Raw genomic sequence first — 21,441 nt, 5'->3', positions numbered from 1 at the left:
CCTTTATCATTGCAGCATGTGTGGAGTGTTGCATATAGAGCGGCGCATAATTAAATCCAGGAATTTTGCAATTTGCTGTAACTCATTTCAACAGCTGTTGATAGACATTGCTGTTTGTATTGATTTCTCCAAGGCACCAGAATTAAGTTATTTTTTTAATTGCTGTGTCACAAAAGCAAATTGATGTTATGACAGTGAATGAAGTTGTAGTGCCTTGAATGTAATTTGACATTCAAGATTGTGTTTGGCAATCCCTACAGAAAAAACAAGATCAAAAATGCAATCAAAAGATTAAAGTCACCAATGTCAAAGCGGAGTAATGATCGAAAAATAAATATTTTTGACAGCACCTTCCAAACCCGCAACCTCTACCACCTAGACGGACAAGGGCAGCAGGTGCATGGGAACACCATCACCTGCAAGTTCCCCTCCAAGTCACACACCATCCTGACTTGGAAGTACATTGCCGTTCTTTCATGGTCACTGGGTCAAAATCCTGGAACTCCCTCCTTAACAGCACTGTGGGAGTACCGTCACCACACGGACTGCAGCGGTTCAAGAAGGTGGCTCACCACCACCTTCTCAAGGGCAATTAGGGATGGGCAATAAATGCTGGCCTTGCCAGTGACTCCCACAGCCCATGAATGAATGAAAAAAAACTTGAGCAGCAGAAACACTTGTTTAATGTTGTTGAATCCTTGGAAATTCCAGGTGGAGATAATGATGAACCCAACAAAATGGAGCCATTCTGAGCTTTCAGTTTGGATTTGGTTGTGTTTTTAATCCACGTACCAAACAAGCAAAGGAAGTGTGACTTTAAACATCAGAGTTTTACATTTGCAGTTGCACTTTATTTGCTCTCTTTGTCTCGTATATTTTTTTTAAACATAAATTTTGGATTAAGAAAAAGCCAGTCAGCCCATTAATCCTGGTCCTTCCATTGACCATGTACAGTGTTGTTTACTGTGGGTTCGACCTCACTTACTTAACCATCTGAGAGAAGGTTTTACAAAATTTCTACCTGACCCCCAAAGGCAGTCGAATAAAATTGCACACTAACATGCCTCTGTTATTAAAGCCTGGCTAGTTGCATTTCACAAGTGATATTCCCACATAACCAGAAACATCAGAATTGTTGTGTTCCATGCTGCTTGATCATCCGTTTACACTTGTCCTTACATCTATTAATCTAATCCCTAACTACATGTTGTTCAGTATATAGTGCAGTACAGTTAGCAGCTGGGGTTGAGTTCAGTGATACGGAGGTGGATTCAGCTGACATCTGAATGTTTGCTGAATCATTCATTCTGGATAAGAAAAATCTCAGACACAGCATAATATTTTAATAGGCCAGAGACGGTCTTTCAGGCCTGAAATCAAATCGGATCTATATATCATTGTTTCTTTAATCAGATTATACTTAGTAATGTAAAGAATATACTTTTTTGGAACTTCAGCAATTGAAATTTCTATGTGATCAACTGTGTTTATTGTAATCAGTGAATTAACACATCTTTTAGAAATACAGTACACCTTGTGGATTTTTGGTCAACCTGATATTTACACATAAGAACATAAGAAATAGGAGCAGGAGTAGGCCAATCGGCCCCTCGAGCCTGCTCCGCCATTCAATAAGATCATAGCTGATCTGATCCTAACCGCCAATCTACTATCACAGAACCATCTCCTGAATCTAACAGAATTAGACACACGAAATAGGAGCAGGATCAGGCTGTGGTAAATCAGTAAACCTTCAAGCCGTTATCTCTTTCTCTCTTCCCTATGCAGTTTTTGTGTTTGTCGATCTCTTGCTCTCTTGTCTTGGTGATGCGCCTTCCTTCAATCCAACATGCTATTATGTTTCACTTCATAGACACAATGGCCTAGAAATTGAGTTTGCGCTGCGCCGGGGCTTAACGTCGGAAATTTAGCGCCGGTGCTAAGTCGCGCTGTGCGCGCCAAAAATTCAGTAGCGCCGCGCCCAAACGGCTGCCGGCGCTACTGAAGGCTGTTTGCGCCTGAAAACTGGCGCTACGCGCCGCATTGCAGCGCTGCGGCACCCGATGCGGTGCGGCAGGCTCAGGAAGTGCAGGCCTCCTCCTTCAGTTAAGGAGGAGCTGCCTGCACCCGCCCGCTGGCCGGTTAAATCGCCACAAAAATGAGCCCGGCACCTCGGGGAAGTGCCGGGCTCGCAGCCGAGAAGCATCTGTTCCGCGGGGGGGCGGGTGGGGGAGTCCGGGGAGGGAGGTGCGGGCAGGCGGCCGGCGGGAAAGCGGCCGGCCGCCGCTCCACCTTTATGCGCCGGCGCAAAGTCGTGTAAGACTCTGTTGCCAGAGTCTTAGTTGCGGCTGCCACGGGCGAGGCAGCCGCAACTGAATTTCGGCGCTGGGGCCCGTCACCACGGCAACCGGGACGCTGCACACACCGATGACGTCATCGGTGTCGGCGCAGCGCTACCGGTGTAACGCCGATGTTGGGCCCTAGTCAATTTCAAAACCGGCTGTAAGTCCAGCGCAATGCCCTCTAGCGCCGCAAAATGGGCGCTAAGCCCACTCAATTTCTAGGCCAATAGCTCTCCCAAAATCTAAATTACCTCTAATCTTTCCAAAAGAAAAATTAGGTTTTTTTCCCCATAATGAAAGTATTTTCCATGTCATTTCTCAAAACTATTTGAAACCATCAGCCTGTCACCGTAATTATTTTCTCTTGTCACATTCACTCATTCCACCTGGCAAAAATTCTTATTACAGCTCCGGGGCTACCCTGGAGGAAGATTGGCTTCGGTCACGATATGTAGCGACATTGTAAATGCATTCAAGAAGAACATGTCTGCTGCACTTATCGACCTTTCTCTGGTTGCTAATGGATACAAATGACAGGACACGTCAAAACATGGCCTTTTGACACATTGAACAATTGGTTCACATTGGCATCCAAGGAGGAAATAGATTAACAGAGGTACTCGTGAACATAGACTATGTCTGATAGCGAAAAGAGAACATGCGATCAATTTTCCTTTCACATATATGTGTGATACAGACATTTATTTGTATATTCATTGTAATATCACCCACCCAGCCTACTCTGGCCTTGGACATTTTTAACTCTGTAACAAACTTTGCTGATTATACTTGTCGAGGCATTAATACAAATTTTATTCCACTCATGAGGTAGCTTATGATAACTCGCCAAAGGCATAAAAATACTAACAAACACTTCCAGGTGTAGCGTTTTCTTTTTCTGAATGCCACCTTTTTAAGCTCTAGTTGTTAGACGGAATGTCAGACAGCTTTGACGTTTAGTTTTTCATACATGTTGCAGGTGGGGAGCCAACGTGTAGATGCATAGGGCTCGATTTTGTCAATGGGGAGCTTGTGGAGGCGGGACTTCCACTTTTTGGGTTGTAGTCCCGCCTCCATCGACTTGTGGCCAACCCACGCTATTTTCCCTTGATTGACCTTGTTAAGCCCGCCCAGCGGGCTCAGCAGGCCAATTAAGGGACACCTGGTTACTGGTGACGTCAGCGATTGACATTTCATCTGTCAAGAGCTTTTGACAGATGAAAAATCAGTGTTTGACAGCTCTGTGAAGCTGTCAAACACTGACAATCTGTCTTCTAACTTGAGTCCTTCTACTCAGACTCAGTTAGAGATCTCTTCAGACCAGAAAGCAGAAGGCTGCAGCTTTTGACATTTCAGCGGCCATTCTGCTTTCTGTGCTGGTGAGCTGAGGGAATCCCGAGAACTGAAGGAAGGAAGCCTGCAGGAGAAAGTAAAGGTAAGTAAAACTTATTAAAACACTTTACACTTACCTCACACACTTACCTCTGCACACATGCACCCATCACTCACCTGCACAACGGACATCTCGACCCCTCCAACTCCTGCAGACCGACGGTCCGCCTCGCTAACTTGGCGTGGTTCGGAGCCGTCGGACAGCTCACACGTCAGGGCTAAAAATAGGGATTAGGCAAAAAACTGCCTGTTAACAGGCAGTTAATTGGCACTAATCGCCTTCCCACCTCAGGGAGGCGGCTCCCAGCACAGGTTGGTTACCCGCCTCCTGGGACATTGGCATGGAGGCGGGTTGGGGGCGGGATGGGTTCCTGCCCCCCGATTCTGCAATTTTCCCACCACTCCCGCCTCCTCGGGGCTTGGAAAATCGAGCCCATAGTGTCCTGAAGTAAGTTTCTTTAATGTTGTTTATTGTGATTTAATTCATTTCTTACTACAGAAGAAATAGTTCTTTAACCAAAGTTGTAAAATATATCATATAACATGAAATTGGAGAGAAAGGAAAAGAGCCTTTATTACTTGTACACTGAGTCGTGTGTGTAATACATGTGTGTATATATATAAGTGCCTTTTTTAGGTTTGCCCAAGCTGATGCAGGCTAAACAAAAAATGTGAAAGTTTGCATTTAGAGTCAGAAAAATACACAAGTTTCTACGACATAAAAAGAAATACAGAACTAGAGCATGCATCAACATTGATACAAAAAGGATATAGAGGCACTGGAGAGTGTGCAGAGAAGATTTACAATGATGATACCAGAAATGCGAGAGTATACCTATCAGGGAAGGACGAACAGGCTGGGCCTCTTTTCTCTTGAAAAGAGAAGGCAGAGGGGTGACCTAATAGAGGTCTTTAAAATTCTGAAAGGTTTTGATAGAGTGGATACAGAGAGAATGTTTCCACTTGTGGGGAAGAGCATAACTAGAGGCCATCATTATAAGATAGTCACCAAGAAATCAAATAGGGAATTCAGAAGAAAATTCTTGACCCAGAGAGTGGTGAGAATGTGGAACTTGCTACCACAGGGGGCGGTTGAAGGGAATAGTATAGATGGATTGAAGGGGAGGTTAGATAAGCATATGAGGGAGAAGGAAATAGAGGGTTATGCCGATAGGGTTAGATGAGGAAAGATGGGAGGAGGCTCGAGTGCAGCATAAATGCCGCATGGACTGGTTGGGTCGAATGGCCTGTTTCTGAGCTGTACATCCTATGTAATTTCTACAGTCTAGTTTCAGATTAAGTTGTACCAGGGATACAGCTTGAACAAACCATATATCAGGACAATAGTTTTATATAGTGATACACAATTATTTTGTTCATGTATTGAAAAATGTAACAAGAATATTAGAAATTTGATTAAGGTAAAATCTGATTTGTTTGACATGGGTCAATTCTCAAATGTGCTGCTATTTCTTCCATCTTTTCAAGTTCTTTGATGATATTTGACACATCAGCATCCACATATATAACCGCTGAATTTCTGGGAGCGAATTCATCCTTGTCGATTACAATTCTGTAGGTATCCTGCAGCTTGTATGTTCTTCTCTTGGTCGTATGACAACTAGCGTAATGGTAAATTTTTGCCAGCTGAAAGAAATGCTTTATGTTCATATTGCTTTTTTCCTCCTTTGTCAAAGAGATTTCTAGGAACTGTGCAATATACTCAATGATCTGTCTGTGTGCTTTGAGTTCGTAATGTGTATATTTAGGCTCCGTTTTAGCAGGTGAACCAGTTTCTCTGTTGCTGGTCATTATACCCTGTTGTTGAGGAGCTGTTGGTGTTTGATGTTCCTGCATTGTGTTTCCTTCTTTCTTTTCATTGTCCTGTTTGCTTGCTGTCTGCGCTTTATTATTCTGTGGCTTCAATCTGGGACTGCTCCCATTATATTCTGATGAAATGAGACTGTCCACGTGCTGATGCCTGTCTTTGCTTCTCGTTGTTTCGGATTTGGAGGCCAGCTCCTGGGTTTGTTCTCGGTGTTTTCCCCCGTCTTCGTTTGCACCAGTTGTGCTGTCAGACTTTGGTCGACCAATAATGAGATGCCATTGAAGGTCTCTCTGACTCAGCCAGATTTGGTTCATGGCCAAATCGAATGTGTCATTGTCATAATAGTGATCTTTCACAATGACCTCATCCACAAGAACTGCTCCCAACTGTTGGAGCTTGGCTTCAGTTGCTTCATCCAGCCAATAACTTTGCTTTATTCGAACTCTCTGCATGCTGTGACTGTTTCTCCTGTTTACTGTGACACTCTAAGGAGGATCCAAAAAAAAAACCTAGCTTTGAAACAACAGTTTATAAACAGAATCAGTTAATTCTTACAGAATGCAAAGCAACTTTTCTCTAACCATAGTTTTTAGTAAAATTATATTTATTTACCTTTTTTGTTTTCAGACATGGCTTTCTGGTTTCAACATTGATTTTAGTTACCAAGGCACACGGAGTGGGCCTTTGGCGTAGCGGTAGCATCCCCGCCGCTGGGCCAGAAGGCGTAGAGTTTCGAACCCCGCTCCAGACAGTCCCGGCAAGTGGAGTCGGAGCTCCGGCTCTAAATTCTGGGTTGACATCCAGCGGGATACTTGCGTCCGTGGGTGTGGGTGGTCCCCCCCCTCGTATGGGTTGTGGGAGCCCGTAAAACCCTCCCGCCATAGGACTAACCACCCTAATGGCTGGTATGTAGATGGTTACGGTCACGGAAGGAGCGTTTAACGCGGCCAGAAATCCTTCCACCACTTCATACAGTTCCCCAAAGGGAACAGTGTGAAGACACGTACGACGACCAAGGCACACAATCTGCACAGCCCTCTCTATAATACAATTGCTTAATTAAACATCTAAAAGCTCATATTAGCATAAAGTCAATCTGTAGAGGGGGGGTCACACTCCTTATCCAAACCCATTAACCGCCCAAGTATGTGGAGTTGATGAGGCAATATGTGCATATTAAAATAAGCAAAGAAGAGCGAAAGCCGAAGTAAAGTGGGATCAAAAATAATTAGAGAGGAGTAGAATTACTCCACGGGATCAAAATAATGTGTCGAGGGTTTGTAATCTGAATCAAGTGAAAAGGGAGAATGTGTGCTGTTTAGGTCACATTTGGGCAATCTGATCTTTTAGGGTATTTCTGGAGTGAGATATATTAATGAACGGGAGAAAATTGTGAGGCGCCACGTAATTAGTACGATTCGGTCAGATTTGATTTGCTGCTAACACAGTGAGAAGTGGATAAGGCCAAAAAAAAAAAAATGTCATTGGCCCTGCTGCTTACAAAGTGAACGTCCATACCAGGAACAAAAACAGCTCACCTTCCAGATATTAACACTGAGCAAATCTGACCATTGACACAACCAAGGTAAAGAGGCCAGCATTCAAAATAAGAGGGCAAATGCAGGCAAACAGCAGTGCATGTTCTAATAAGCACATCTTGCCTTCTTTATTTCTTGTACTTAGCTGTCAGGATAATAACCCGTTTGCTATGCAAGCGAAGACCGAGAGAAGAAAAGTGAAGGAGAGCTGGAGCTATTTAATAGGAGACTTTCAGTGAATACCATTATTTATTTTTCATCATTATTGTAAAATCATCTTTTGAGACACTAAATTGAATGTATTTGAATGCAAGTTAATAGAAATATAAGAACATAAGAAATAGGAGCAGGAGTAGGCCAATCGGCCCCTCGAGCCTGCTCCGCCATTCAATAAGATCATGGCTGATCTGATCCTAACCGCCAATCCACTATCACCAGGACTATCTCCTGAATCTAACAGAATTAGACACACGAAACAGGAGCAGGATCAGGCTACACGGCCCCTGGGCCCGCTCCGCTACCCACAGGCCCATGACCGATCCGAACCTAGACTCATGTCCAAATTCCTGCCCGCTCCCCGTAACCCTTAATTCCCTTTTCTTCTAGGAAACTGTCTATTTCTGTTTTAAATTTATGTAATGATGTAGCTTCTACAGCTTTTTAGGGCAGCATATTCCATGGACCTACCACCCTCTGAGTGAAGTAGTTCCTCCTCATCTCAGTTTTGAAAGAGCAGCCCCTTATTCTAAGACTATGCCCCCTAGTTCTAGTTTCACCTATCATCGGGAACATCCTCCCCGCATCCACCCGATCCAACCCCTTCACAATCTTATATGTTTCAATAAGATCGCCTCTCATTCTTCTGAACTCCAATGAGTAGAGTCCCAATCTACTCAACCTCTCCTCATATGTCCATCCCCTCATCCCCGGGATTAACCGAGTGAACCTTCTTTGTACTGACTCGAGAGCAAGTATGTCTTTTCTTAAGTATGGACACCAAAACTGTATGCCATTTAATTATTGCTCAAGCAAAAAGAATTTATCTTTATTGAATAAACTCCTTTTCGGGAAAACCCCTGTTATTGTGAGAGTCACAGCACACTTGTGTTGGTAGCTGCTGCCATTTTCAATACTCTATTGTTAATCGGAGCTAATTGCAGGGGTATATAAGATGTCAATAGCCAGCAGACCAAGCCTGCCAGAGTTTTTAGGACACAGACTTGTACAATCCTACCTTTTTCTTATAAATAAAAACAGAAAATGCTGGAGATACTCAGCAGGTCAGGCAGCATCTGTGAAGAGAGAAACAGAGTTAACGTTTCAGGTCGCTGACCCTTCATCCTTTTTATTGTTCTGTGTCAGCTGGTTATGTTGTTACTCAGTGACCGCTGCACATGATGAACTTGTATTAAGCTTAATATTAAGCAAATGCATAATCATATGCATGCCCATGCCCTGACATCTCATTTAAATCATGCTGTTTAATTTCAGTTTAAAAAAAATCAGTCATCGGATTTTGAAAGTACGTAGAGGATAAGGGGTAGGCCATTTAGGGCAGAAATGAGGAGGAATTTCTTTACCCAGAGAGTGGTGAACCTGTGGAATTCTCTACCACAGAAGGCAGTAGAGGCCAATTCATTAAATATATTCAAGAAGGAGTTGGATATATTTCTTAAGGCTAAAGGGATCAAGGGGTATGGGTAGAAAGCAGGAACAGGGTACTGAATTTGGATGATCAGCCATGATCGCATTGAATGGCGGAGCAGGCTCGAGGGGCCGAATGGCCTACTCCTGCTCCTATCTTCTATGTTTCTATGTTGGCATAGGTGGCATAGTGGTTAGCACTGTTGCCTCACAGCGCCAGGGACCCGGGTTCAAATCCGGCCTCGGGTGACTGTCTGTGTGGAGTTTGCACATTCTCCCCGTGTTTGCGTGGGTTTTCTCCGGGTGCTCCGGTTTCCTCCCACAGTCCAAAGATGTGCGGGTTAGGTTGATTGGCCATGATAAAAATTGGCCCTTAGTGTTTGGGGGGGATTAAATACGTGGGGTTACGGGGATAGGTGGGATGGCTGTCGGTGTAGGGACCGGGTGCTAGGGTTTGGATGATCAGCCATGATCTCGTTGAATGGCGGAGCAGGCTCGAAGGGCCGAATGGCCTACTCCTGCTCCTATCTTCTATGTTTCTATGTTTCTATGAATGGCGGAGCAGGCTCGAGGGGCCGAATGGCCTACTCCTGCTCCTATCTTCTATGTTTCTATGTAGTAAATTTCATTGGAGATTAACCTTTACCGTAATACTGTGGTAGAAAGTAATCAGAAGACTTCCCAAAGTGATCGATTCTAAACCCTGAAAAAAAACTGGAGCTTTACTTTAGCCAAATATAAACTGAACTTGCCAAGCCGAGGTATGTAAAGCAGTAATGCACACCATTCAGCATCAAATATCAGGAAATTGTGCCACTGTTAATGTTGCATACATTTGCAAGCCTCTCTGAAGTGTGTTCCTCCCCATTTGTGAAATCTTGGCCCTGTCCATGCTCATACTTCATTGAATCTGGCTACTATATATCTGAGATCAAATCATACAAATACAGTAACCTTAAATATAGTCTCTGTCATTAAAAGTAAGCAAAATACCGCCTCAGTGTCAGACTCAGAATGGGCTTAATTTTCATGCCCATTGACTATGAATGAGTGCATATCTGCAAAGTCTTCCGTTAGGCTGCAGGGGAAAAATAGCAACTGGCGTTCCTAGAACTGTTATGAATAGACATGGTTATTTGTTTTTCTGTAGCAATGCCCTGCCTTGGCTGAGCGGTAGCACCCGCGGCTCTGAGTTTGTGGGTTCAAGCCCTCCAGGTGTCCTGGACAACATTTATCCTTCAGCCAACAACACCAAAACAGTTTGTAAAGAAAAGAAAGACTTGCATTTCTATAGCGCCTTTCATGACCACCGGACATCCCAAAGCGCTTTACCGCCAATGAAGTACTTTTTGAAGTGTAGTCACTGTTGTAATGTCGGAACCACGGCAGCCAATTTGCGCACAGCAAGCTCCCGCAAACAGCAATGCGATAATGACCATCTGTTTTAGTGATGTTGATTGAGGGATAAATATTGGGCAGGACACTGGGGAGAACTCCCCTGCTCCTCTTCGAAATAGTGCCATGGGATCTTTTATGACCACCTGAGAGAGCAGACGGGGCCTCAGTTTAACGTCTCATCCGAAAGACGGCACCTCCGACAGTGCAGCACTCCCTCAGCACTGCACTGGAGTGTCAGCCGAGAGTTTTGTGCTCAAGTCCCTGGAGTGGGACTCTGAACCCACAACCTTCTGGCTCATTGTCTGTTCATTTATCTCATTGCTGTTTGTGGGATCTTGCTGTGTGCAAATTAACTGCTGGTTTGTTTACAAAATGAAAGTGTCTGCATTTCAAAAATAATTTGTTGACTGCAAAGCATTTGGGACATCCCGAGGACATGAAAGATGCATCTATAATAGCAATTATTTATAGTTGAATATTATTAACTATTCAGATACAATATTTTGCTTGGTTTATTCCAAGATCACTGAAAGTTAAAAAATATTGGATAATATTGCAAATCCATTCAATAACATTGTTCACTGGGAAGGTTAGTACACTTTTTTTTATTTGTTCATGGGATGTGGGCGTCGCTGGCAAGGCCAGCATTTATTGCCCATCCCTAAGTGCCCTTATACTGGAGCAGAAGTGGTTGGGAGCACGGAGTGGGAGGTGGGTGTGATTTGCACATTGCAGAGTTCCCAATCCCAGTGCAATGATGTGAGGAGGTGTTTATTCCTGCCAATTCAGTTGGGAGAATCGAGTTTTCCTGGGGGGGGTTGTTGCCATGTTCCAGGTCAGAGCAGTATCAAGAGAGGTGGAGGTTGTTCATAATAGGCGTGTTAACCGGAGGAGTGGGGAAAAAGGTACTATAATGAATTTTACTTTGAAAATTAACTTTTGGCAAAAATGCTGCTTTATTTAAAGAAAATATTTATTTTAAACTTTTGAAGACTCTCACCGTTCAGATGGTGTTGCTGGCGTTTTGGTGGGCTTCATAAAATTATTTTCGATTAATGCAAACTGAAGTGAGGGAGGAAAAAGTAAAGCAAAACCGGAAAATAAAGCAAAAAAAATGTCATGAAGCAAGTGAGAGAGGAACAGAAACACACACACATGATTAACTCTAGATTAGCCAGTGCATTTCTAACCAGCTGAAAAGCTCTTCCGAGGACCTGCTGTTCCGAGTTAGGTCATAATGAAAACATTGGTACGCAATTGCGTTTAAAAGCTCAGCCATTGTTTTGACACCAGGTAAGCTGGCTTTGGAGTCTTATTGCGATTAGATCCGACACGGAACCCAAAGGCTTGTTTTTCCTTTCATTTAAAACCTTTTTGTGGAGCCTGATTTAATTAAGCTCAGTTTCCGCTTCCAATAACCATCATTCTCACAGTGGCAAGACTCTGTATGCTGGGCATAGAGAGGACTCGATTAAAATCAGTGTTCCTAATGAATCAGGGCTTTTACACAACTATGATAGTGGATTTTCTCACCTGACAACAGGTACTTCATTGGCTGTAAAGCGCCTTGGGACATCCGGTGGTCGTGAAAGGCGCTATATAAATGCAAGTCTTTCCTTTTTAATTGTAACATCAATAGATTTGGCAACACTCTCCACAACCTTTTTTTAGAATCGTTGTTGCTGCAAATTTACTTGTACCTGAGCAACAGATAAAATGAAACGAAAATTGCTTTTGCTCATGACGCCTGCTATTTCTGTATCCATGGTGATCATCTGGAGATGGTCACGTATGAATAACGAATGAAAGCGATTAATTAATGTACAGCACAATTGGGGTGACGCCTCTTTCATTGAAGTCATTGAATCGCTGCACTCTTCGGACGCTGCCCCTTAAGAAACGCTATTAACTGTAAAACGCTTAAAAAAAAAATGTAACTATCGTGTTACCTGACTGCTTGGAAAAAGTGCAAATGTCCCGAATAGACTTCACGGCAAGCCTGCAAGTTCAGATAACCTGCCTTTGGGCAGGGTTGCAGTCAGGTTGATGTGTTCTTACAAAACAGGGTTTCCTTTGATTCGTTTGTTACTCAGTCTTGCGTCACGGGACGAAGGCAGGGCATTTCCTTCAGTTTGCACAGTAACACACCACGGGATTGTCCGCCGAGCAGCCCCTTCACCTCCTCAAATGGCAACTATCGGCTTCTTCAGTGAGCATTAATAATGGCTCCCTTTCCTAGATTTTTAGTAACAAGTGCTACTGCTTAGCAACTGCGTTGGGTAAGGTAATCCAGTAATGTTTATAGATACCTGTGCTTGGCATGGACATGGCTTGGCTTATTAGAGGTGTGGCCTTGCTGAATGAAAGCTGTTGTTAGTTCTGCTTACTTGCCCTGGTGTCAATGCTGCTGTTACCAGCGTCAAGCTCCAGGCCTGTGCATTTGGTCTATTTTGAAATCTTGCAGTTTTCCCACATTTAGGTGAAGCACTACATTCCTGTAAGTGCAAGATAAGAGGGGTTTGATGCGGAGGACATGTATGAAAGTGTTTAGTGGCATTTCCAGTACTGGGGCTGCCACAGTGCAGAGTAAGCCATGTAATAACTAGCGGATACAAGCCAGGAAGCTGTCAAACTTAATCATCAAAGGATGGGCCCCATTAGTAATAAGCATCACAGCCTCAGGAGTTAGAGGGTGTGCCAGGAGTGGGCTTATTTTCCATAACTTAATCCTGCTCCAACATCTGTTTTGTTTACAGCCATTCTTCAAAGATCACTGATGATTTTATTCTGCTGGTTGATATTACATTTTTGTGTGTTTTTTTAGCTAAACATTAACATCTGTCCCTTTTTAATTAAAGCTGGAAGGTCTTTGTTCCGTCCCTTGTAAAGTAGATGTGTATTAGTTGCTGGCTTGATTTGGTTAATGGCGGGATCTGCTGTAGGTAATCGAAACACAAGGTCATCTGTCTACGTAATGGCGTATTCATGTTCACCTTTTTCCACCTGACAATCTCAGAGTCCCCCCTCCACCCATCATAGCTCCATGGCGATGATGAGGGTCAGATGCTTGGGTTGTCCTTCTGAACCGCTCTGCGGTTACAGGACTGTCATTTTATTTTTCTGTGCCAGCCGTGGCTCTGTGGGTAGCACGCTCGCCTCTGAGTCAGAAGGTTGTGGGTTCAAGTCCCACTCCAGAGACTTGAGCACAAAAATCCCAGCCGACACTCCGGTGCAGTGCTGAGGGAGTGCCGCACTGTCGGCGGTGCTGTCTTTCGGTTGAGACGTTAAACCAAGGCCCCGTCTGCTCACTCAGTTGGACGTAAAAGACTATTTCGAAGAAGAGCAGGGGAGTTATCCCTGGTGTCCAATATTTATCCCTCAACCAACATAACAAAAACAGATTATCTGGTCATTATCACATTGCTGTTTGTGGGACCTTGCTGTGTGCAAATTGGCTGCCACGTTTCCCACATTACAACAGCAACTCCACTTCAAAAGTACTTCATTGACTGTAAAACGCGTTGAGATGTCCGGTGGTCGTGAAAGGCGCTATATAAATGCAACTCTCTTTTTCTTTAATGGCGACTGTTTCGAGTGTATGCTGTCAGAATGGTCTCACTTATTAAGTACCCTTCAGTTTCCTCCTGGTTTGATTTTATTTAATAGAAAGTAAAATAAATGAAGGGTCTGTGTGCAAGCAGGACAAATGGGTGTAGAAGTAACTAAAGCACAAGGTATCGGAGGCAGCAGAAAAATAATAAGGGAATCAAAGCAAAACATGGACTGATGTAAAGGGGAGACAAGCTGTTAGGTAGAGATTACGTAAAGAGCAAGTGAATGTAGGAAATCAGAAGCACACGCATATAGACTGGGAAAGGCAGAGCGAGAAGTCTCTAAATCAAATACTTGGATTTTATACATAAAAATCATTTAATTCAGAGAGTATTCCAAGGCAGGGAGGTGGGGTGGCTTTGAGAGGATGACTCTCAATCATCAGAGCAATGCTTAAATGTTTTACTGATGATATCTCAGGCCTGAGATGTGCTGGTGCTTTGAAATACATGGCCTGCATTAATCTGTTGTACACGTGTAGTTTGTGGGCACAGGTTTTCAATCATTCTGGCAAATTGTTTTGAAAACGTCAAGGTGGCCAGTGACAGACAACAGGGCAAGAGCAGTCAAAGCATGCAATTTGACCAGAAGGGATTTTGTACTGTCTAACTCGGATTAGCAATGATGTTTGGATTTGATTAGGTTCAACGGAATAGCATACTCTGTATATACCAGTAAATTGTACGTGTTCTCTTTGATCTTCAATGTGTCAGTTCTGATCACTACATACAGAATACTCGTTACTCTCATGTGATTTTTTATATAACCAGAAAGCCCCTGGTCTGCGTTGGGTGCTTGTAACATACTTATTGAAGCCGGAGGAAGTCATTTGTACACCGTGCAAACTTATTATTGTATAATGGCGTTCTGAATCTCCAATTTTAGAAAACATTTCCCCGATTAGGGATAAGCTCCACGTTAGTCTGAACAGAGAAGTGAATCTCGGTAAGGTGAATCACAGCAAAGCAGCAACTTTGTCGGCTCCCATGAGTTTGCTGTGATGCTTAATTGCAGATATTTACAGAATAAGAGTAGGCCAAAAAAAAGTTACCTGCACCCACTGACATTGCTATGCCACCATGTCCTTTTTCTTCTTGTTTAATGTGTAGATCCAAGAATGGCTAACTGTGGAATACAGAGTGTGTTCTATGATCATGGCAATTTGATAGGTTGAGAGTAACAAAAGCATGGAATTTTTATTTATTTATGATGTATATCCTGAGCACTGAGGATATTATATTCCTGCTTTAGTTCTGTAGCTCAGAAATGAGTGGTTGGCAGCTTCATCCTCGTAACACGGATAAAGAATTAATTTTGTAGCATTGTCTTGAGCAGCAATTGAATATGTTGCAAAATAGGATTAGGAAGTGACTTGGTAGGAAGAGCATAATATTTAAAATGTATTTTTTTCCTGTCTACGGGTAGTTGCAGCATTGTAAGGAGCTCAAAACAAGCAATGCCAGCTAATGGAATTGAAGCACTACGATTACATTTTAATTCCATGGATAGTTAGATGAATTCTAATTCAAAAAGCAGTATTTTTCTTTTAATATTGAGTCATGGAAATCGCACCTCCTCCTCGTTCTGTGCTGAGTGGTGCTGGACTGTTCTGCATTTTGAAGCAATGCAAGACCTTTTGAATTGTTAGTTCCACTGAACAGATTTTCAAAATGATCAACAAAGCTGGTTGGAAAGGAATTAATTGTGGCCCTACACAAATAACTAAACTTGGCATAAAATATTTTTGCTGCTAAATATTTTTGGTAATAAAAATATTCATCATTCGTCTAACCCGTGCAATTGTTGTATCGCTACATCACAAGAATTTTAAGGGAAAGGCCCATTCAACCTGAACAAACCCGTCCCTTTTTCATGCATCAACCCCATGTATCTGCCGTCTTGGCAGAACCCCTCAATCTAATTCGTCTATAGAAAGGCATCCAAGGACAAACAGGCTGGGTCTCGTCTCGTCTCTAGAAAAAGAGAAGGCTGAGGGGTTACCTGATCGAGGTCTTTAAAATTATGGAAGGTTTTGATAGAGTCGATACAGAGAGAATGTTTCCACTTGTGGGGAAGAGCAAAGCTAGAGGCCATCAATATAAGATAGTTACTGAGAATTCAGAAGAAACTTCTTTACCCAGAGAGTGGTGAGAATGTGGAACTCGCTTCCACAGGGAGCGGTTGAAGTGAATAGTATAGATGCATTTAAGGAGTGGTTAGATAAGCATATGAGGGAGAAGGGACTAGAGGGTTATGCTGATAAAGTTAGATGAGGAAAGACAGGAGGAGGCGCGAGTGGAGCATGGACTGGTTGGGCCGAATGACCAGTTTCTGTGCTGTATATCCTATGTAAACTAATTTAAAAAGTGATCAGTCATTTGTAGCATGATTGTCATTTACGCTAACTCTAGTGTCAGTGCACCAACTCTACATTTCGTGTATATGCACGCACAAAGCAGTATTGATGACAGTGAGACGTAGACTTGAGATTACAGTGAATGAAATCTTTGAGAGACTATTGTGATGTCGTCATGACAGAATAATGCTGTCACATGATTCACAGGAGGGAATTGCTTCACCATTCTAAAGCAAAATTAGTGTATTTAAATAACAGATCGAAATATGGATTGATTCAGATACTCCAGCAAAATACATGACATTCACCGCTGTTCTGTTTCAGAATTGTGAGAAGCGTACTACATTTGATCAACCCCTTGCAGTGACCGTTCCTCATCGTCTCACTGATTGTCCGAACCATCCAATGTAAAAGCAAAACAAACCGAGAAATATGGGTAAGTGCAGATGTACCATTTCTTTGCTAGACTGTTGAATTTACTGGCTCGGACTAAAATTATCTGGCAAATACGTGAAGTTTTATTAATCTTGTTCTTGTTTTAAAATGACAGTTCAAATGGAGGAACAGAACTTGTACTGTAATGCAGACCTATGTTAGACTTTCTCAGTGATGATATTCCTATGGTATCTCTGTGCTTTTGGCATTTCCTCGTCTATCCCAGTTTTGTCATCTGACACCCAGCTCTACCTCGCTACCACTTCTCTCAATCCCTCCACGGTGTCTAAATTGTCTGACTGCTTGTCCGACTGGATGAGCAGAAATTTTCTCCAATTAAATATTGGGAAGACCGAAGCCATTGTTTTCGGTCCCCGCCACTAACTCCGTTCCCCAGCTACTGACTCCATCCCTCGCCCTAACATCTGTCTGAGGCTGAACCGCACTGTTCGCAATCGTGGTGTCATATTTGACCTTGAAATGAGCTTCTGACCACACATCCGCAGCATAACTAAGACCGCCTATTTCCACCTCTGTAAAATCGCCCGTCTCCGCCCTTGGCTCAGCTCATCCGCTGCTGAAACCCTCATCCATGCCTTTGTTACCTCTAGACTTGACTATTCCAACGTACTCTTGGCTGGCCTCCCACATTCTACCCTACGTAAACTTGAGGTGATCCAAAACTTGGCTGCCTGTGTCCTAACTCGCATCAAGTCCCGTTCACCCATCACCCCTGTGCTCACTGACCTACATTGGCTCCCGGTGAAGCAACGCCTCAATTTTTAAAATTCTCATTCTTGTTTTCAAATCCCTCCGTGGCCTCGCCCCTCCCTATCTCTGTAATCTCCTCCAGCCCCACAACCCCCCCCCCCCGCCCCCCCCGAGATATCAGCGCTCCTCTAATTCTGCCCTCTTGAGCATCCCTGATTTATAATCGCTCAACCATTGGTGGTCGTGCCTTCTGTTGCCTGGGCCCTAAGCTCTGGAATTCCCTGCCTAAACCTCTCTGCCTCTCTCCCCCTCTTTCCTCCTTTAAGATGCTCCTTAAAACTTACCTCTTTGACCAAGCTTTTGGTCACCTGCCCTAATTTCTCCTTATGTGGCTCGGTGTGAATTTTTTTTTAATACTCCTGTGAAGCGCCTTGGGATGTTTTACTACGTTAAAGACGCTATATAAATACAAGTTGTTGTTGTTGTTCGCTCCCCACATTTATTACTTCTCCCCACACCTAGATTTTCCCCAAGTAATGCTTACCTGGGGCCAGTTGCAAAGAACCCTGGCCTCGAGTGACGGGTCTATCCTGTCCAATGTGTCAGGCTGGCTGGTCAGTCATCCACAATGCTTTGCAATTCAGGCACTGGGATTAATGATTAAATCTACTACAGAAGGTTGACTTGGTTTCGAACTGTCATTGCTAGGTGTGTCATCATGGCATCACCTTGATCCTTAAGAGACCCCACATACCTCCCCATCATCCTCTGCATCCCCCGAGGAGGATAATCACTAATGCAGTATGCTCAGACATGACGAATAGCTGTTTGGGCAAGGTACTAGACAGTAGCTGGAACCAATGGAATTGTATCCAATCATAAGTCACTGCCTCCAGGAGGAGAGAAGAAAAAAGGGGAGAACGTCTGGGGGGAAGTATAGGAGATGATTTCCACTGTTCATATCAAAATTATAAACCTATTCTTTGTACAAACATTTATGGCTTATTTATAAATAGTGAACAACAGAACTCTTTTCCCCCCCCCCCCCCCCCCATAATAGCAAAAGCCACATAGCTCCTGCAGCAAGAACACAGACTCTGCTGCTTTGCTGAGTCTGTTTATCCACTCGTCTAAGAGATTAGAACACTTGCAGATAAACAGACTCAGCACTTAAGTCTTGTGAATTTTAAATAGCTAGCTGTGTCCTACAATCTGTCAAATTCGTCTGCGTATGTCTACTTGCATCTTTCGTCTGCACCTCTTAGCATTCGAGCTGTCCTATTTAATGTTCATTTTGGATATTTCGAAGCGGTTTAAGGTTCACAGTGACCCGGGTATAACTGCAGCCAATCTGGCAGAACGTCAGCTTTTCTAATGTCTACCTGAAGATAACATCAGCAGATGCTAGCTACTGATGTGTTTGGCTGTGGTTGTTGTGTGACCCAGTGAAACCTGGGAGGAAGTTGAGGGATTCAGTGCAAAATAAACTCTTTTATTTCTGTAAAAAAATGAGGAGGTTGTGTGATCAATCTGGGCTAAAATGGAAAAAAAAATGTCTTGCCATTATTCTCCCTCCTCTCTCTTGCTGAAGACGTTAACTCCTCAGTGGAATACGGGTCCACAGGTGCTGGGCGCCCTCGGGTATCTCACCCACATGGTCATTATTCACCTGTGAACTTGGACGGTGAATGTCAGCAGGCATTTGGTAGCCTGACGGTGAATGTCAGCAGGCATTTGGTAGCCTGATGCTGCCCTAATCTGACATCCACTCACGTTGCTGCGTACTGATCAATTCAATTCAATTTTATTTGTCATATATGCAGCAGATGTGTGTACTTTACAATGAAATGTTGATTTTTACGAGTCCTCCCAACATTGGAATATGGCATAACAATGATAAAAATACTAATAGAAATACAGTAATAATAAAACAAACAGTAATAAATAATAACAAATTACTCGTTCATGAGTCTTATGGCCTGGGGGTAGAAGCTGTTTTGAAACCTGCTGGTACGAGACCGTCTGCTTTGGTATCTCTTACCGGACGGAAGCAGGGCGAAGATCAGGAGAGGGAAGTCTGCCCGTCCACCCCTCCCTATCTTGGGTGCTTTCCCACTGCCCTAGTCCAGATCAGCTAACTCTGCACAGAACAGGAATTGAACTTGGGGATAGTTTTAGACTGTGTGGCGGTAGATAGGTTTGGGGAGCCATCGTGGCAGGTACTTCTTATTTTTAACTAGTTGCAACAGCTCAGAAATGGGGATGTTCGCTGATGACTGCACGGTGTTCAGCGCCATTCACAACTCCTCAGACAATGAAGCAGTCCATGCCCGCATGCAACAAGACCTGGACGACGTTCAGGCTTGGGCTGATGTGTGGCGCGAATGTTACCTGCCACTTAAGTGCCAGGCAATAACTATCTCCAACAAGCGAGAGTCTAACCGCCGCCCCTTGACATTCAATGGCGTTACCATCACTGAATCCCCCACCATCAACATCCTGGGGGTCACCATTAACCAGAAGCTTAACTGAACCAGCTGCATAAATACTGTGGCAACAAGAGCAGGTCAGAGGCTAGATATTCTGTGGCGAGTTTCTCACCTCCTGACTCCCCAAAGCCTTTCCACCATCTACAAGGCACAAGTAAGGAGTGTGATGGAATACTCTCCACTTGCCTGGATGAGTGCAGCTCCAACAACACTCCAGAAGCTCGACGCCATCCAGGACAAAGCAGCCCGCTTGATTGGCACCCCATCCACCACCTTAAACATTCACTCCCTCCACCACCGCCGCACCGTGGCTGCAGTGTGTACCATCTACAAGATGCACTGCAACAACTCGCCAAGGCTTCTTCGGCAGCACCTCCCAAACCCGCGACCTCTTCCAGCTAGAAGGACAAAGGCAGCAGGCGCATGGGAACACCACCACCTCCAAGTTCCCCTCCAAGTCACACACCATCCTGACTTGGAAGTATATCGCCGATCCTTCATCGTCGCTGGGTCAGAATCCTGGAACTCCCTCCCTAACAGCACTGTGGGAGTACCTTCACCACACGGATTGCAGCGGTTCAAGAAGACGGCTCACCACCACCTTCTCGAGGGCAACTAGGGATGGGCAATAAATGCTGGCTTTGCCAGCGACGCCCACATCCCATAAACTAATAAAAAAAAACAATCGAAGCTTCCAATACTGGTTCTTGCTTTTTTTGCAGAAAATAATATTTTTGTTCAGGTTTGACAACCTGAAAAGTCACCTACTTGCAAAAGTCTGATGAATGCATCCCCTGTTTATATTCTTTCCCCCAGTAGTAGCCCAGGTGGAGCTGTTCTGATCCCACCCTCTAATGCACTCAGTAGCAGTCTCTCTCCTGAGCTTTCACTGGGTGTATGTGTAGAGAGCTTTTACAGGTTGATGAATTGTTTCTTTCCAGAAAGCTTGCAGCTTGGGACATCCCATAACACATGACATAAGGTATGCACTTCCCCTCAGCACCTCCATCATGACTCCGTGGGGCATATTCCCAATCTGTTCGAACCACTTGGTGTATTATAGAATTGATTAAGTTACATTAATCTAAGTCTGGTGGCCAATGTTTCCTGTGGATCTTGGATTGCTCTCATACATATGTTCGCACTGCTGACTGTTGATTTCTAACCCCAGGTCCAACTGTCAGAAGCTTTGAATAATTCTGTGTTTTTTGAGTCTCCTTACCCTCGCCTGGCCAAATATAGCCACGTATTAGTGGCCGGTTTCTCCAACCAGGGCTCTAACTCGTCTGAAAATGTTTTGAATAATGCTACAATAAAGTTGCAATAATGCATGCCAAGGGAATTAGCTTTGATGTAAATCACATTTCTTTAGCCATATTCCCTTTCCTAACGTCCAGATCTAAAACTGCCTGGCTCTCCCAACTATTTCGTTCCCGACAGTTAATCATTTTGGTTCTGCAGATTTTGCTGGGCATTCGATCTGATTGTTGGGATGGGTTTGTCTCCCATTATGTAGTGTGCCTGCCAAAAGGGCCGAATTACAAGGGTGCCTCTTCTAAAAAGCCGAAAGCATTAGAAGATTTAAAAATAACTAGTAAACACTTCTTAAGCGTGTTACAAATGTAACTATCAACGATGAAAATATATCCAGTTCAGAAACCCGTGAAACTTGACATGCTTGTTTATGAACATTATC

The 21,441-nt window shown here is 43.8% G+C and overlaps 2 protein-coding genes across 7 annotated transcripts in view; one reads left to right on the top strand and one right to left on the bottom strand.

The window, feature by feature from the left end:
- ralgps1 (Ral GEF with PH domain and SH3 binding motif 1) overlaps positions 1 to 21,441 on the top strand; it is a 905,396-nt gene that overhangs the window by 184,083 nt on the left and 699,872 nt on the right. For 4 of the 6 annotated variants that reach the window (XM_085965598.1, XM_085965599.1, XM_085965594.1 and 1 more), the window contains one exon: positions 16,435 to 16,546. The gene's annotated coding sequence lies outside the window, so the exon portion shown is untranslated. Of the gene's footprint in view, positions 1 to 10,849; positions 11,048 to 11,339; positions 11,436 to 16,434; positions 16,547 to 21,441 lie in introns of those variants that run through there. The other 2 variants (XM_085965596.1, XM_085965597.1) reach the window with 2 other exon arrangements.
- On the bottom strand, positions 4,284 to 12,416 carry LOC147101732 (uncharacterized). Its single transcript, XM_085965601.1, has 3 exons — positions 12,092 to 12,416; positions 8,335 to 8,392; positions 4,284 to 6,047 (listed from the first exon to the last, which is right to left on the bottom strand). The coding sequence occupies exon 3, from the start codon at positions 6,012 to 6,014 to the stop codon at positions 5,151 to 5,153; it is 864 nt and encodes a 287-aa protein (XP_085821727.1). The 5' UTR covers positions 6,015 to 6,047; positions 8,335 to 8,392; positions 12,092 to 12,416; the 3' UTR covers positions 4,284 to 5,150.

The sequence above is a fragment of the Somniosus microcephalus genome, chromosome 23, assembly GCF_052327205.1.
Source record: "Somniosus microcephalus isolate GS21.2 chromosome 23, FLI_Smic_1.0, whole genome shotgun sequence".
NCBI lineage: Eukaryota > Metazoa > Chordata > Chondrichthyes > Squaliformes > Somniosidae > Somniosus > Somniosus microcephalus.
This window is presented reverse-complemented; position numbering and strand designations above follow the sequence as displayed.